The sequence below is a fragment of the Lissotriton vulgaris genome, chromosome 10 (genome assembly GCF_964263255.1).
Source record: "Lissotriton vulgaris chromosome 10, aLisVul1.2, whole genome shotgun sequence".
NCBI lineage: Eukaryota > Metazoa > Chordata > Amphibia > Caudata > Salamandridae > Lissotriton > Lissotriton vulgaris.
In genome coordinates this window covers 602,936,786-602,954,642 of record NC_141698.1, presented here as the reverse complement: position 1 = coordinate 602,954,642, position 17,857 = coordinate 602,936,786, and the positions used below count along the sequence as shown (strand labels likewise).

The following is a 17,857-nucleotide window of genomic DNA, read 5'->3' as shown; positions in this document are numbered from 1 at the left end:
CACTTGCAAAGCTCTAGCATTCCCCAACCCAATCAGGATACGCAACCTGCAAAATATCGTATTACAATTTTAACCCCAACACTCACTACCAGCCGAGTGTTCATGCAATGATCGGCATGATGGCTTCTTGCATTCTAATTGTCCCTTATGCAAGACTTCATATGCGTCCCCTACAGGAATGCTTGGCATGTCAGGGAACAAGGCTCAAGGTCAGCTAACAGATCTGGTGTTGGTAGACAGCCGCACCCATCGCTCTCTGCAGTGGTGGAATACACTAAACCTTTCCAAAGGGCGGCCGTTCCTCGACCCAGTTCCACAAATAGTATTAATAGAGGACGCATCACTCAATGGTTGGGGAGCTCATATTCAACAACACACTGTTCGGGGCACATGGACCCTACAACAGAAACAACTTCACATAAACTACATAGAGCTACTAGCGATTTTTCTGGCATTAAAAGCTTTTCAACTCCATCTAGTAGGCAAAACTGTCTTAGTCCGTACAGACAATATGACCGCAATCTACTACATACAAAAACAGGGAGAAACACACTTTACAGCATGAGTATTCACAAACTTTCTCTCTGGAGCCAAATTTACAGTGTGGTTTGTGGTCGAGGGCCGCGATGGTGGGGGCTGGGCTAAAGCAAAAAAAATTATGACCATGAGGTTGAACACAGGTCCCTGCAGCAGATGCCTTCGTCCACTGAGCCACCAGACCCGGCATACACACATCTGTCTCTCTCTCTCTCCCCTCTCTCTCTCTCTCTCTTTCTCTCCCCCTCTCTCTCCCTCCTTCTGTGTCTCCCTCTCTCTCCCTTCGTGTCTCTCCCTTCGTGTCTCTCCCTCCCCCTGTCTCCCTCCCCCTGTCTCCCTCCCCCTGTCTCCCTCCCCCTGTCTCCCTCCCCCTGTCTCCCTCCCCCTGTCTCCCTCCCCCCCTGTCTCCCTCCCCCCCTGTCTCCCTCTCCCCCTGTCTCCCTCTCCCCCTGTCTCCCTGTCTCCCTCTCCCCCTGTCTCCCTCTCCCCCTGTCTCCCTCTCCCCCTGTCTCCCTCTCCCCCTGTCTCCCTCTCCCCCTGTCTCCCTCTCCCCCTGTCTCCCTCTCCCCCTGTCTCCCTCTCCCCCCGTCTCCCTCTCCCCCGTCTCCCTCCCCCCCTGTCTCCCTCCCCCCCTGTCTCCCTCCCCCCCTGTCTCCCTCCCCCCCTGTCTCCCTCCTCCCTTGTCTCCCTCCCCCCTTGTCTCCCTCCCCCCTTGTCTCCCTCCCCCCTTGTCTCCCTCCCCCCTTGTCTCCCTCCCCCCAGTCTCCCTCCTCCCTCTGTTGGTCTCCCTTCCTCTCCCTCCCTCCCTCCCTCCCTCTGTCTCCCACCCTTTCCCTCTGTCTCCCACCCTTTCCCTCTGTCTCCCACCCTTTCCCTCTGTCTCCCACCCTTTCCCTCTGTCTCCCACCCTTTCCCTCTGTCTCCCACCCTTTCCCTCTGTCTCCCACCCTTTCCCTCTGTCTCCCACCCTTTCCCTCTGTCTCCCACCCGTTCCCTCTGTCTGTCTGTCTTCCCCTGTCTGCCTTTGTCTGTCTTCCCCTGTCTGCCTTTGTCTGTCTTCCCCTGTCTGCCTTTGTCTGTCTTCCCCTGTCTGCCTTTGTCTGTCTTCCACTGTCTGCCTTTGTCTGTCTTCCCCTGTCTGCCTTTGTCTGTCTTCCCCTGTCTGCCTTTGTCTGTCTTCCCCTGTCTGCCTTTGTCTGTCTTCCACTGTCTGCCTTTGTCTGTCTTCCCCTGTCTGCCTTCCTCTGTCTTCCCCTGTCTGCCTTCCTCTGTCTTCCCCTGTCTGCCTTCCTCTGTCTTCCCCTGTCTGCCTTCCTCTGTCTTCCCCTGTCTGCCTCCCTCTGTCTCCCTCCCTCTGTCTCCCTCCCTCTGTCTCCCTCCCTCTGTCACCCTCCCTCTGTCACCCTCCCTCTGTCACCCTCCCTCTGTCACCCGACCCAGTGTGTGTGTCAGCCCTCAGCCTAGTACTGGACAGTGTAGCCTTGCAGGTATAAGCTGCATTATTGTCTTTAATTTTCTCTTAAGTGTCAATGCAGGATTGCACAGAAATCAGTTTAAGAGATTATTTTTGATTGCCCCGGGTCCACGCACAAGGGCTGGACTATTCACTAGATTATGACTATACACAGAGATCCCCTACTACAGAAGTGTAAGTACCAGGGAATTTCACTGGAAGGTACTGCAGCTTGATTGGCCCAATGTCCTTACTAGCATTGCATAGCGCCATTGCCACTTATCAAACTCCAGCAAGTACGATAAATTGGCAATTCCATGTCACCAAGAGCTGTGAAATCGGCCTAGACGATGTATTATTGTAAATTTAAATACTATTAAATACTCGGCTGATGTGCTCTGCTTCAAAACTGTGAAAGCGCCACCTTGTGGCGAATTGTCAGAAATAAGTGCCGTTGCAGAGCATTATTGTAGGAAGCTGCCTCTGTATATACTATACCAAAGTGAGGAATAGTATGCACAGAATCCAGTGGATCCCCAAAGGCTTACAGAGGTAAAAGTAGATAATACCAGACTCTCTATTTCTGGTAGTGCGGGCAAGCAGTAAGGATTTAACAAAGGGTAGTGTTAAGCATTTATTGTACACACTCAAACAAGAAATGATGTCGCACACAAGAAGACTGAACTCAGACCAATTGTTTGTATCAAAAATATTTCCTTTGCAGTATTTTATTTTTAGAACCAAGCAGGACCTGGTACAGGTAAGTAATCTGTTCTTGGCATATACAGCTGTAGATTCATATGCTTTAGCATAGATCGCCATCTGCTGTTGGGTCCGGATGTTTGCATATTATTTTTGTTCGAAGAAATCTTAGTCACGAGGTAGGTGACTCCTCCTTTCGATGATAGTGTGCATGGGCATCAGCTCCATGCCCAGCTGGTTTTGTTGTAAGGGTGATGGAGTTAAGAGTAAGAGTTGTCCATGTATATTGTATCTAAGTAAGGTGATACTGCAACAGACAAAGATACCCGGGGAGGCGGGGACACATATGAATCTATCTACAGCTGTATATGCCAAGAACAGATGCATACTTTGTAAGCAGCATTTTCCATTCGAGGCATATGAGCTGTAGATCATATGCTTTAGCATAGACTATACAGCAGTTATCTCCCAAGCGGTGGCGGACCTGCAGCAGTGGTTTGAAAACGGCCTGACCCACACTAGCTTGTTGTTTTGCTAAAACATCTACACAATAGTGTTTTATGAATGTGTGTGGCGTAGACCATGTTGCTGCATTGCAGATGTCATCTAAGGGTATGTTTCCTAAGAATGCCATGGAAGCCTCTAGTTTGCATGTATGGTGCGCCCGAGGGGGAACTGTTAATGTGCGCTTAGCTTTAATATAGCATGTTTGGATGTAGTTAACGATCCACCGTGCAATACATGCTTTTGATATGGGATTGCCTTTATGTGGTGGTGAAAAAGCAACAAAGAGTGGTTTTGTATTTCAAAAAGATTTAGTTCTTTCGATGTAATACAGTATTGCTCTTTTCACATCTAATTGTATTGTATTGTAATTACATTTATATAGCGCTTACTACCCCATACGAGGCGTCAAAGCGCTTTTTCGGCGGGTAGCACGCTACTCCGGGACCCACAGAGGATTAGTGTTGAATTAGTATAGTGAAACATGCAAGTACATTTTAAGTGGTCGATAGGTAATCAGTTATTTGGATTTGGAATGATAGCAGAAGGATAGAGTAGGACAAAGGTTTGTATTAATTTATCGCTCGCTTGTTGACGCATGCTATTCAGGGAGCCTATAAAGGATTAGTGGTGAATTAATATGGTGAAATAGGAGGTAATTTCAGTGGTGGATATTAGTCTGTTATTTGGAGTGAGAAGGATAGCGGATGGATAAAAGGGGAAGAAAGATTTGCATTCATATAGCACTTGTTACCCCTGATGGGTGTTGAAGCGCTTTTCTGGCGAGTAGCACGCCACTCCGGAACCCATAAAGGATTAGTGTTGAAAATTTGTATAGTATAAATAAGAAGTAATTTGAGTAGTAGATATGTTATTCAGTTATTTGGGCAGTATATTAGTATAGTTGAATATGGAATATGAGAAGTGAAACATGTTAGTCTGTTAATTTTGATTGAAAAAGGATAGTGGAGGGATAAAAGAGTGAAGGATTTTTTTTAAGTCTTAGCAGTAGGAAGAGGCTTTTGGATGAGTAAAAAGGAGTTTTGGAGGGAAGGAGTCAGAGGGGAGAGTTTAGAAATGTTTGTTTTAGAGGATCGGTGTAGTAAAAAGAGGTGTCAGATGATGAAAGGAGGGATAGAGCAGGAGAGAGTCTAGAAAAGGTAATTTTGGCGATCATAGTAGTGGTATGGGGTTCGGGATAAATGAGAGAGTAGATGTAGAGGATATATTGATAGATCTATAGGATGAGAGCTAGGGTAGTGCATTAGAAGGAGTAGTAGAAAGAAGTTTGAGATGAGTCAGAAGGTTGGGAAAGAAGATGTATTGAGCGAAGTATAGGCTGAGAAATAGGCTAGTGCATTGGAAATGCAAAATTAGAAGAAAGTGATAAGTATATAGATCCATAAGTACATTGAAAGTATATAGATACATAAAAGAAGTAAGTATATTTAGATTAAATATATTGATAGAGGCACAGAATGAGAAATAGGGTAGTTCATTGGATATGCTTTTTCAAGAGATAAGTAACAGACACACAGATCCAAGTACATGGAAGGTACATAGATGTACAATGGAAGTATGTACATGTAGACCAAAAAATGATTTTTATTTATTGATGATTATTATTATTATTTTTTTTCTTCTTTTAACATCATAATTGTTTTACAAAGTAATATACAAAGATAGGTACATATCTATAGTGAAAGCAAATGCTAATATACAGAGGGCTATGCTGTAAATTTCTATTTCCGTATGGTGCTTATGTGGGGAAGAACCAGATCTTGAGTAGTTTTCTGAAGATAAGGTGGTTGTCGGTGGATCTTACGTTGGGGGGTAAAGAGTTCCATAGTTTGGCTGCTTGAACAGAGAAGGATGTGCCACCCATTGTTTTTTTTGTATGGTTGGATTTTGAGGCGAGATGCTCCTTTAGAGCGTAGGTTCCTTTGTTGAATGTGTTTGGTGATTTTATTCCTGATGAAGAGTGGTCCTATTCCATGTATTGCTTTGTGGGTAATACAAAGCAGCTTGAACATGGATCTTCTGGCAACCGGTAACCGGTAACCAATGCAGGGCTTTCAAGGTAGGGGAGATGTGGTCTCGTGGTTTGATATGCAAGAGTAGTCTGGCAGCCGAGTTCTGAATCCGTTGTAGTCTTTTCATGGTCGTTAAAGTTGATACGTGGTAGAGGCTATTGGCGTAATTGAGTTTGGATAGAACAAGGGAGATAGTAGCTTGGACCCTGTGTGGAAATCCCAAATGAGGGAAAATTCGTCGCAGCGTTTTTATAGTAGCAAAGCTTGATCTTGCTAGTTTATTCACTTGGACATTCATCGACAGCTTGGAGTCCATGGTCATTCCGAGGTTTCTTACTTCCTTCGATACTTTAGGCAGTGATCCCAGTTCATCAGGCCATGCGGCAAGCGGGTTGTAATTTTTCCAATCGCCACACGTGAGTATTTCAGTTTTTGAAGCATTCAATTTGAGAAGGCTCCAAGATCCACTGCTCTGAGACAGCTGAAAATTGGTGATTTTCCAATGTCTTTGGGCCATTCCAGTTGAAGGAGTATTTGCATGTCATCTGCATAGTTTTAGCACGTGAGATGAAATTTATTGATCAGTACTGGTAAAGACTTCATGTAGATGTTGAAAAGCATGGGCGAGATGATAGAACCTTGAGGGACCCCTGCTTTTGTGGAGTTCGGTTTGGACAAGAAAGGTGGGGTGTGGATGACATTAGTTCTGTTTCGAAGGTAGGACACGATCCAGTCTAGAGCAGTTCCCTCTATGCCAGCTTCATAAAGTCTTTGTTTCAGAGTTTCATGGTCAACCGTGCCAAAGTTTGTCTTGTTTGGCGTTTGTTTTGAGCCAGGTACGTTGCAGCTTTGTTTTATGTCTTTTATTTCTATGTTTCTCCAAGGCGCTTTTTTCCTTTTGTTCTGTTGTGTGGTTTTGAGTGGTATCAGGATGTCAAAAGCTTCCTGGAGCCACTCAGATACTGAACAGAATTTATGGTTTCCAGATTTATACTGGATGTTAGTTGTGTTTCCAAGTGTTCCAAATTGAGTTTGTTCCACTGCCGATAGGTGGATGGATGTAAGGTAGTTTTAGGTGAATCGCTTAGTGTTGTTTTATGTTGGAAAGCAAGCAAGTGGTGGTCTCACCATGTGCATGGAGTTATAGTTTGAAAGGTAACTAGTTCAGTATTAGCAAAAATTACATCTAGGATATGTCCAGCGATGCGTGTCGGATTGGGGACAATCTGATGCAGGTTCAATGCGTCTAGGCCAGTTATTATTGTTTTTGGATGGGTCATATTGGTTTTATCAAACCAAATGTTAAGGTCACCCAGAATGCACAGGTTGGAGTGTATTGTTATCAGATTTGAAACTGTGTCTAGAGGTGTGTCTGGGAATTTTGCCTTGCTAGGTGGAGGTCTGTAAAGGAGCAGGAAGTTACAGGTGGAAGACGGTGTAGGATTGCATCTTGTTAGAAGAGCCTCACAATTCTTTATGGAGAGGTTGTCAACTTTAGTGATATGTATTGTTTGCCTGAATACAGCAGCTAGACCACCTCCTTTTTTGGCTATACGATTTTGGGTGATTATTGGTTAGCCTAGAGAAATGGCTTCATGCAGGACTGGAGCCATATCCTCTCCCAACCATGATTCGGTTATGAATAGTATGTCTGGTTTTGCATCGGTGAGAAGGTTGTAGATGTGATGCTTGTTTTTAGAGAGGGATCGAGCATTTATTAGTAGACAGTTTAGATAGTGGCCTTTGGTGATAGTGAGACTTTTGTGGGTGTATAGCAGGTGACCTGGCTGTTTACCACACCTTAATCATCCAGCAGTAGCCGTACCCTCTCTCAGCGCCAAGACGCCACGGCATAAGTGCGCTTAACAAATATTTCAGTCAGTCAGGTGTGTTTTTAGTGCTGGTATTAGCTGTATTAGGATAGCAATCGTGTAGCTGTTCTTTATCGTGTTCCTCATCCAGCATGCTAAGAAGACATTTTCATGGGTCTGCATGCGTATGTGTTGGAGATGGTGTTTGAGAATGAGTTGGAGTGCTGTGTTGCTTTTGTGGTGTAACATTGTTGTGCGGTAGACTTGGGGAAGCAAAGTTTTGAGGTGTGGCTTGTTGCTTATATTTTTTGCGTGTGTTAAAGGCGGAAGGTGTATGAGTCAGGGGAGGTGGTGCAGCATGTGAGTCATGTCGTAATGTTCTAAATTGTCCAATGGATGAGAGGCAGTTAGAAGAGAGGTGCTGTGTTGCTGTATCTGTGTGAGGTGTGGTGGAAGAGTGAAAGCTTGGCATTGGAGTTTGTTCCTTTGTGTGCTTTGAAAGGTGGGTATATGTATGTATTTTGTGATAAGTATTATGAGGTGTTGCGCTCTGAAGATCTTGTTGTGCTTGTGTGTGTGATATGTTTTGCTTTTGAGGTGTGGTGAAAAGGGCTGCTGATGTATGTTTCATGCACCTGATTTGGTTGTGTAGTATTGTTTGTGAGAGGAGGTTGTGACTTAGAGGGGGTGGTGATGTGTTTATGTGTAAAGTATATGTTGTGTGTAGGAGGGAATGAAGTAGAGGTGAGTGTTTATCTTAGACTGGTTTGTTTCAAAAGTTACAAAGTGTGGTGGTGTGCAGTGTGTGTGTTGTGTGTTAGTGTTATTATGGTAGAAGGGAGAGGAGGGTGTTTGTTGAACAACTGATGGAAGGATCATTATATATTTGTTAGTGATAAAAGGTGGACTGTTTGGTGTAATTACAGCAGGGAGAGTGTGTCTGAGTGGGATGTAGTTATTTATGGTGTTGATTGGCGTTGTGTTAGTAATGTGTGTATTGGTTAGTGGTATAGGATAGAGTTGTGTACTGTTTGTGGGTGATGGTGGATGTGTGGTAGTTGGGATAGTAGGGTGTGTAGATGTGGTTTGGTTGGGTTGGTGGTGCATGCTGGTACATTAATCTGTGCATAGTGTTGTGCGTGGTGTATATTTGGTGTGAGTTTGTTCCTCTGTTTGTGGTTGTGGATGGTGTGGGCTTGGTATTGTTAAATGAGAAAAAGGGCAACATTTCCGGCCCTAGTCCCGACAAGTCTCGAACAGGCCCAAGCAGGCAACTACCCTTGTCCTCTCCGCCCTTAACAGGCTGTCCTCTCCTCCCTTAGCCTCGACGCCCGGGCTGAGACGCCCTAAGCCTGGCCTTTTTTGTAGCCCTAGTAATCACATGACCCCTTCAGCCAATGGGAACCCTAGCCCTAACACTATCCAATCACAACATTAGCCCTAACATCTAGAACCAATAGGAGACCAGGACCTTGCAGCCAATCTTAACCCTAGTCCAAGCACCCAATCAGTTCAAAAACCCTGATCTCTACGTCCAATAAAGGCCTTAGCCCTACCACTAGTCCCAACCCAAGTCGCCAATGGTACAGGTAGCCAAAGTCCCTACTTCCAATAGAAAGCCTAACCCTACTCTTAGTCCCGCAACTGGTCCAACAACCAATCACACCAGAAGCCCTAAATAGCTACTTCCAATTAAATGTCTAACCCTAGCCCTAGTCCCACCCTACTCCCAACAACCAATAACATAAGAAGCTCTAGAAAGAGCGGCAGAGATAGAGCGTGGAGTTCTTGACTGGGGAGCCCCCCAGAGGCCGGAGCACGGGCAGAGGACGACCCTCCATGCCCAGACCCACCTGATTCCTGTTGTCTCCGGGGCTCCAGGCCTTGGAGACGAATCTTCTCTCTTTCCCCGAGGGTCCTCCTGGAGAAGAATTTACAAATCTCAGTCTTCAGGGACATGAGAGGATGGGAGACAGAGGATACACACTCTGTGAGCATCTGATTTGGCCTTCTTCCTAGGGCACTTGTCAAACAGGGCTGGCATATTCGACAAAAGAGTGGGCAAAACTGGCCAAAAAAATTTGGCAAAAGGAAGAAGAAGCAGTCATACGTCGAGTGAAACATTCTTAACACTTGAAAAGTGCCAAACAATTTAAGAAACACCCAAAAAGAGAGAGCTTAATGCTCCAGGGTCCTGCTAGCAGGAGCTAGAAAAAAGAACTGAAAGTAAAAGGAGTTTGCTGTGCATCATGGGATACCGAGGATCTCTGGAGAGTTCCTTAACCTCATCGCTGCTGCTGATAATTTCCCCCTGTGCTGGGCCCTAATAATAATGGGTGTGGTCGTGACGGAACCATTCCGTCATCAGCACAGCTCAACCGTGTCTGATGACGGAAGGGTTCCGTCACCAGCATCGAAGGGGTTAAAGGCCCGGTATCCCTTTTCCAGACACATAATGGCAGCCTATGGGGGCTTGTCTGTCCATCCCTTCCTCTCATTCCAAGGTTTTGTGAAGGGGAAGTTACTCTATGGGTGAAACTTAGCAGACTGTGTTAAATGTGATATTGGTGGAATATCCTTTACATTTCTAGTTGAAGTACTGGAGAGTGTAGCCTTGCAGGTATAGGCTGCATTATTGTCTTTAATGTTCTCTTGTGTCTATGCAGGATTGCACAGAAGACAGTTTAAGAGATTATTTTTGATTGCTCCGGGGTCCACGCACATGGGTGGGACTATTCACTAGATTATGAATATAACAGAGATACCCCTAGTACAGTACTGGAGTTACAGGTAAGAAACTACTCCTTTTTTTGTACAAATTCAGCACTGAAAATAAGTATTCAGTTTATGCATTTTATGTATTGGTGGATTGTAGAATTAGTTAAAAGTTTTGTTTCTAATATTTTTCTCTTTTCTCACAGGTTAGGAAAACGGCTGGAATTTGGATCATTGTCTTCAAATATTCCCTCACATATGATTCCTTCACCGCAGGGTGTTGTCAAGATGTTGCTTTAAAAACTGCTCCATGATGAATTTCATATTTTATCATTTTTTTCGTGCTAGCTTGGAGCTAGTGTTCTCTCCAGGCATTGGACCCATCAAAAGTTACTTTTTATTGTTTTGTTATTTTGTATTTTTTATTTTTTTTAGAAGTGATAGGAGTGGCTAGATAAAATAGGAAGCAAATTATGACGGAAGTATTTTTCTTTATTGTAATTTCTGTACACAACTTAAGCACCATGGGCCCAGAATTCGTTTTTGAAAAGCAGTCAGTGGTGGTATCAACACATTTTTTTCCCTTCATATCTTGATCAAAAAACAGGAGTGCATTGTGTGTGAAAGTGATCGAGAGAGGAAAAAAGGAGGGGGCATTGCCATAATCTACAAAGACATTTATAATTGTACAATCAAATCTAACCTAGTACTCTATTCTGAGAGTCTTTTCTTCTCTCTTTCGCTGTCAGCTACTTTGTCCTTTTCAGGACTTCTTATCTACCGTCCGCGAGGCCCAGGAGGCCTTTTCCTCAGCTCGCTCCCAGAAATAGCTGCTGCGCTGTCAAAATCCGTCAGCAATTTTACTCTGACAGGGGACCTTAACCTTCATTTCGAGGAACTTAGTATAAGAGGCGCATCTGAGTTCATACAAGATTTTGCTGCAATAGAGCTTATACATAACGTTACTGCACCCACAAACGTAAAAGGTTATACCTTGGACCCTATGTTCACTAATATCTTGAAATTGACAGTAGAAACTCCTATACCGTTACCTTGGACTGACCAATGATCCCCCTCTCACTTAAATCACCATCTCGTGGTGAACCTAAGGTGCATAAGTCAGCAAAAGGTTGTCCATGGTCTAAACTTTCCATTGGGGCATGGTCAACTCAATTTACAAACTCAAAGCCTATCCTTGAGACTGACATGCCTTCGGCAGCCAAATCATTCAACTGTTGGTTGGAATACTCACTGGATAAAGTCGTTCCGGTAAAAAAAACTAATTATAGGATAAGAGAAAATATTTCCCCATGGTACTCTCCCCAGCTGAGAATACTCAAACAGAAATGCAAACAATTAGAGGATCTGGAAGAAGGATTTTAGTGAAATCACCAAAAAACTTACAAGGAAGCTATAAATCAATATCAAACAGAAATTAAAAGGGCACAGTCATCTTATTATGAGGGCAAGAAGAAGGCAGCATCTAACGCCCCCAAAGAAATCTTCCGAATCACCAAAGCCCTCCTTGAGCCCACTCCGCATGACACTTCTAGAAACACATCCAAGGAACAATGCCACAAACTGGCTAACTACTTTCAGGCGAAAATAAAAGCTATTTACAATGCCCTCCCTGTATGTCCACTACCTTTTGATCTTGACAGGTTTCTGACGAACATCACTGGGCCACAGGGGCAAGCGGATGGGGTAGTAGCTATTCCCACTCTGGAGGAATTCCCTCTCCTGGATATGGAGACTCTTGCTAAAAAAAATTACCAACATTTAATCCGGATCTCCTTTAGACCCCGCCCCTCCGCACATCCTATCCAAGGCTAAAGACCAGATAATTCCAGTTATCCGGGAGGTGCTTAACTACCACCGGCCATGTACCATTGATTTGGAAGCATGCCATGGTAAAAGCACTACTCCAAAAACCCAGTCTTGGACCCCGAAGTTCTGAGCAACTGCCATCCTATATCTCTCCTCCCACTACTTAGTAAGATCCTAGAAAAACATATTAACTCCACTTTATTGGTCTTCCTCAACCCCTGAGCTACTTAAACAATCCCAGACAGGTTTCTGCCCTCAGCACAGCACAGAATGTTCCCTCATGGCTGTGACTCAGGAAGCTAGGAGGATAGTGGACCAGGGAGGAGTGGTGGCCATCATCCTTCTGGACCTCAGCGCGGCTTTCGACACAGTCAACTATGATATTCTTATTGATAGGCTAAAGAGAGTTAGGGTTGCTGGAAGTGCCATCTCCTAGATCCAATCATTCCTCAATGGTAGAACTTTCCAGGTCTTTGTAGAGGACCATATCTCCAATCCTCTTCCGTTGAACTATGGAGTGCCCCAGGGATCTTCCCTGAGCCCAATGTTGTTTAACGTATATATGAGGCCACTAGCTGAGGTCATCCAGCCGTATGGGATCAGGGTGGTCACCTACACGGATGACCCCCAGCTGGTGATTTCTCTAAATCATCCACGCACTGACCAGGCAGACTTAAAGCTCTGCCTAGGAAAAGTCGCCTCTTGGATGGAACACACTGTGGGCAACTCTGCCAAGCTAACCCCCACACTGTCATGGCCTCCTTGCATGGGCTCCCCCCAGTCCCGAAGTCCAAGATCAAGAGCCTTGGGGTATGGTTGGATGACTCACTTAAACTTGACCAATAGGCAGTGGCAGGGGCCTGTCATGGCACTCTTAGAAAGCTACGGAAGGTTCTTCCCCTACTGCCCCCTGTATCCAAGAAAATTCGTCTGGACTACTGTAACTCATTGTATTTAGGAGCCACGAAGTCCACCATACGGAAACTCCAGGTGTTCCAAAACTGCACCGCACAACTTTTAACAGGCTGCGGCAGCAGGCAGTCTGCTAGCCCCAGTCTGGAAACACTCCACTGGTTACCAATAAAGGAAAGGATCTCCTTTAAGGCCTTATGCATGGCTCATAAGGCCCTCAGCGGCACAGGCCCCCGAATTAATCAGCCCCCGATCACGGCATATATTCCCAGGAAGTCTCTTCACTCAGAGAATTTAAATCTAGCCTGCATTCCTAAAATTAATAGGCAGCGGAGTGGAGACCGGTCCTTTTCATACAACGTAGCGGGACAGTGGATCTCCCTCCCCCTCAACCTCCGACACGAAACGGCCCACCTCCCTTTTCGGAAGGGACTGAAAACATGGCTTTTTCAGAAGAAGAATTGCTAGCTCTCCCTCTCAGCCTTTACTGCCACTAGCGCTGGGATGCCTCCGGGTAGCCATGCGCCTTAGAAATGTTAATAATAATGAGAGAGAGTCTCCATTCAAGCAGCACTTTCTGGAGTGATGGACACTGTTTACCCTTATATGAGAATGGACTGCCTTCTGTTTTTTCACTCATAATTCAGTTTGATCACTTGTTTGCTATTTTTAATTACCTGCTTTGCATTTTTTGCCCAATAGTTTTTCGATTTCCTTTACTTGTAAATGTACAGGAATTTATATAGCGCAAATCACCAACCGGTCTCTAAGGGCTTGCTTAGGGAACCCGTCCTGGTATTCCCCTGTGAGATAACCCCGGCAGGGTATCCGCAAGGTGAAAGCCAGGCATCCCGCCGCGAGGGGCCGTTGTGGAGATTAAGCAAGCTATTGCCCAGAGTCGCAGAGTGTGAACCCGTGAATCGAGTAGGCACCGGAGCGAGAATTGTCGAGTCCATGGACATTTTAGGACTCAAGACCCCGCAGAGCCGGGAATTGAACCCTGGTCCCGGGCTGACCTCTGCTTCCAGGTCTGCCTCCTCTAACCCGTGAGCCACACTTCTCCACATTAGAATGGACTTATCCTTCACTCTGGCTTTGCTCATCAAAACGTTCTAATGCTGATCTTGCCTTCTGTTTAGTCATTGATACCAGTTCAACACTGGTGAAAAAAATTATTAAAGCCACCCTTTATTCTTTGAAGAAGCAGCCTTTTGGGTGAATCTGTTATTGAACTTAAATATTGATTTGCTGTCCTTCAATACCAAATATATCTCTTCCTCCCGCAATGTAGATTTCTTTTGGTGCTGAGGAGGTGGGATTACTTCACTATTCTCCTGTTTTGTAGTAAGCTTGGCCCAATTTTGTATAACTTTTGAAAGCAAGATTTGTTAATTTACATAATGTCTTTCATTGAATTTCTTCCATCACAATCGTTCTCCCAGTAGATATCCGAATCACTGAATGCTTACTGCATTGCTGGGGGCCTTTGGTTTGCAACCCAGTATGGTCCTCATAATGTTACCAGAATTCATCCCAGGCACATTTTTCTCTATAGAGGTTTACAGATAAAACTACAAGATAAATTGCTGCAGTTAAACTGGATGCTCCTTCTCCTGCATTAAAATGTTTCCTGAATATCTGCTTGGTCAGTGTTGGTGCAGATTCAAAGATTTTATTCAAACATTTAATTCCACTGGTTGGAGATAAAAGATTGATAGTAAAAAACAAAGTTGCTTTTTGTGTTACTTCTGGCCACTGCAGAGTCTTAATCATTCAGTGTTGCACTGTTCCATCTTCCATTCCCCTTCAGGTAGAACGTAAATAAGTGAAAGGTGCTTTGTAGAAAATGAAGGCGAGTTGCAGGATAGCACATAGAGTCCAGTGAGTAATGCCCTTGCCTCAGTTAATCGAAAAATAATTACCTGGTTCCTGCTTCTAATTGCATGACTACAGTGTCCACAATAGTTTATTACAGAAAAGTGTGTCTCTTTCTGTGGTGCATCCAATGCATTTGACCTTTTATATGCATTTCTGTATTCCTCCTTAATAGCTCTATTTCTACCTACACCCAGAACTGATATACAAAGTGTAACAGAATTTTAAGACCAACTCTTACCTTGTGAAAAAAACACTTTGCACATCCATTATCCATTTCCATTGTTCTTGAAACTAGACGAGTGACGGTAATTCATGTAGTGTCAATAACTTAAATTGGACCAAGGCTGTTGTTGGGAGTCTCCAAGGTGCCTAAACATTCTGACGGCACAGGGTTGTCTTTGGATAAACAGATCATTATAATGTACTTCAATGCAAAAAAGTATGTCAGAAATGTGGCAGAAACCAGTATTTAATTATACTATCTTTTTTGAGCCCCTCACTAAAACTTTTATGCGATCGCCCACAATGATCATCTTGATTTTTAACCTTCAGTTTCATACGTTTACATCAAGTTCTATTTTAATGACTGTAAGCATGCTATTTGACCAACCAATATGGTCCTCATCTGAATGCCCTACCTGTTATTTTCTTTAAGCTGTTTGGCTGATCAATTAAAATCATGCACTTCTCAGAAAAAATTAAAAGTTGTCCAGATTTAAAGGAGGAAACATCGTGGTGATATTTTGTAAAATTCGCAATGTTGAATGTTTTCAAGGTTTTTTCAGCCAAAGTCTGCGGGGCAGAATACGAACAAGTAATCCACGGTTGCATCTTGTATTAATGTTGTAGAGATCAATTTTGTATCGGCTGAAATGCAAGAAACCCTTTACAAATATCACAATATAATGCTTAAATACTAACTTGGTTAGATGTAATTTTGTGAGACTCCAAATTATGATATTAAGAATATTGTGTCACATTACTAACCTGGCTAGTAATTTTTCCCTGGTTCTGTTTTTATTTTGAAGGAAGGGAGTTGAAGTTCTCATCAGCAGCAGAAGTCTAGAGTGGTTTACCATGTAATGTAACACATTTTGTAACTTCGATATATTTTTTTTAAAGTTAAGGTCAAGACACTGGAACTGTCTGTAATGTTAATGTAAGCTGCTCTTAAACAGAAGTAAATCCATCCCTTGTAATCCTCAACATTACACTGCAGAAGAAATGCCTTATAACAAATAGAAGGGATCTAAAATCATGTTTATGCACTTCAACATATTATGCAACTTGTGTGAATAATGCTTTAAAATGGTGCATTAGATTGTTAAGTGAGATGCATACTGTATCCACATACGTAAGCAATACAATTGTGACAAAAAAGGCATGTTTGTTATCTCAACATGACTCTTTAATGTCTATAAACTAGCATAGCAAATGTAATTTCTGTTTGAATTAGCACAATTGAGCTTTACCATACAATGTACATGCCCTTGTTTTAAATGAAATAGATTTTTACTTTAGTTATGACACTGTTTCAACTTTTCTTCTACATGTATGTGATAGCAAACATGTTAACGGTGCCCTTCTTTTTCTGGCACCGTATGCTTTCAGTTTAGAAAGTAACCACAGTTTGAGCTTACTTTGTATAAACCTTTAGTGACTGGTAACCAGTGAACTAAATAAATTTATTTTGCAATTTTCTGTGTCTCTTCTTTTTTTTTTTTTTCTTGATAATAAAAGTTTTATTAATAAACATTTGTATATGAGCAGTAAGAACATCTAGAGTGTTCCATTAAAGACAACCAAATGTCCATATAGGAAAAGAAAATGGGATAAAGATTCAGGAGTTGGCCGTGAAATGCTTCTGGTAATGGAAATGTGTAAAAATGTCACCAAATTAGATTTAAAAAAAAAATAGCCCAGCCAAACCTGTACTTTTGCAGAATGATTTTTTTTGTCTGGATTCACATGCTGTGCATTACTCTGCCATCTAGTGGTTGGGTCCAGAATTGTCCCTAAAAACTTTTGTCCTTCTACTATTTAGGTCTCGCGTGGCGTACTGCGCACATGCGCAGTCGAGCTTGCGAGATTTTGTTTCAGAGTGAACTTCACTAGCGAGGGTTAAGCCACTCCCCTCTTCTCCATTGTGTGGCCTCCTAAACGGTGGCCAGCCATTGGAGAAGAGGTCCTAGTGACGTACTTCTTTCTCTTTTAGCCCCTTCCTTTTCAGACTGGCCTCCTTGACTTACTGCTGTGGTAAAAGGTTTCTTATCTTCTCTATGGAGCGACAGATGTCCCCATAAAGAATATAAGAAAACTTTTATGCCAGCAGCAAGTCAACCCGAGTCCATCCGAGTGGGACGGGGCTAAAAGAGAAAAGGCTGTTCTGCCCTGTTAACAGATGCTTGTCCCGTCTTATCGTCATCTCTGTTCGGGTTTTAAAAGACTTTTTGTGACCCATAGTGCTGCTCTTGCAGGAGAAAAGCAGTAAGGAGATAAAACTGCGAGAGAACATACTTGGAGGGCACTATCCGTGCCCACTATTGCTTCCCATCCATGGCAAGTGGCCAGCCCTCAATCAACAAAAGAATGTAAAGTGCTGTTACAATGAGGACTGATGCGTTTATAACAAATACATGAAAATATGCACAGGTACTACTCCCTCTAGCAACATGCAACGGGTATTCAAGTTATGGCTTTTGATGCAATAAGATTGGTCGAAATAAACAGCAGGCGTTGGTTTTATTTACACACTTCGTGAGTTTGGTCATCCTAGCTTACCTCAGACACGTGCTGGGCAGCACTGCACTGCAAGTCAGAATCCGACAAGACGCTCGGTCCTCACTTCTGATGCTACCTGGGGAGTGAGGTACATCCACCTGTTTATTCCAACGTGACTTGCAGAGGATGAAGAGCAGGTACCCTCCAGAGACGTGGATGCACGTGCCCCAACGTCACTGCGAGGGCAAAGGCCAGCCCTGTGGAACTGACTCATTTAAAAATATTACACGAGAGTAAAGGCGTATATTGCAAATAACCTTCCCCCACCCAAAAAAATAATAAAAATTAAAAACACAGCTGGTAACCACACCTGCAGCAGATTCTAATTCGGGCAGGACTGGTGCAACCCCAGAAGTCACTATTTGTACTATATTATTTATTTATGGCATTTGTAAAGCGCACTGTGGCCAGATTGGTATTTTGGCACTAAACGGAACACTGATGAGTTAGAAAATAGCACGTTGACATTGTAGAGGCGCCAAACGATGCATTCTACAGATGCCCCTAACTACTGTCTTGTTCAAAAATAAAGATTTGGGGGAAAAAATGTTACCCTTTGTAAAATGTTTAGTTATTGTACAATTTTTCCGTTTTGTTTGTTTTTGTTTACCGATGCCTTTATCTAAAATAAAATTATTTCAACTATGATAGGGATATGATTGGTAACTGTGGGGGTGGGGGCACTGTGATGGCAAAATGAATGC

General features: G+C 43.5%; 1 protein-coding gene across 1 annotated transcript in view; it reads left to right on the top strand.

Annotated features, from left to right (window-relative positions):
* NDE1 (nudE neurodevelopment protein 1) overlaps positions 1-16,073 on the top strand; it is a 189,754-nt gene extending 173,681 nt beyond the window's left edge. The window contains exon 9 of the mRNA XM_086941441.1: positions 9,962-16,073. Within this exon, the coding sequence (XP_086797567.1) occupies positions 9,962-10,055 (94 nt within the window). The 3' untranslated portion in view covers positions 10,056-16,073. The remainder of the gene's footprint in view (positions 1-9,961) is intronic.
* The last annotated feature ends 1,784 nt before the right edge of the window (positions 16,074-17,857 follow it).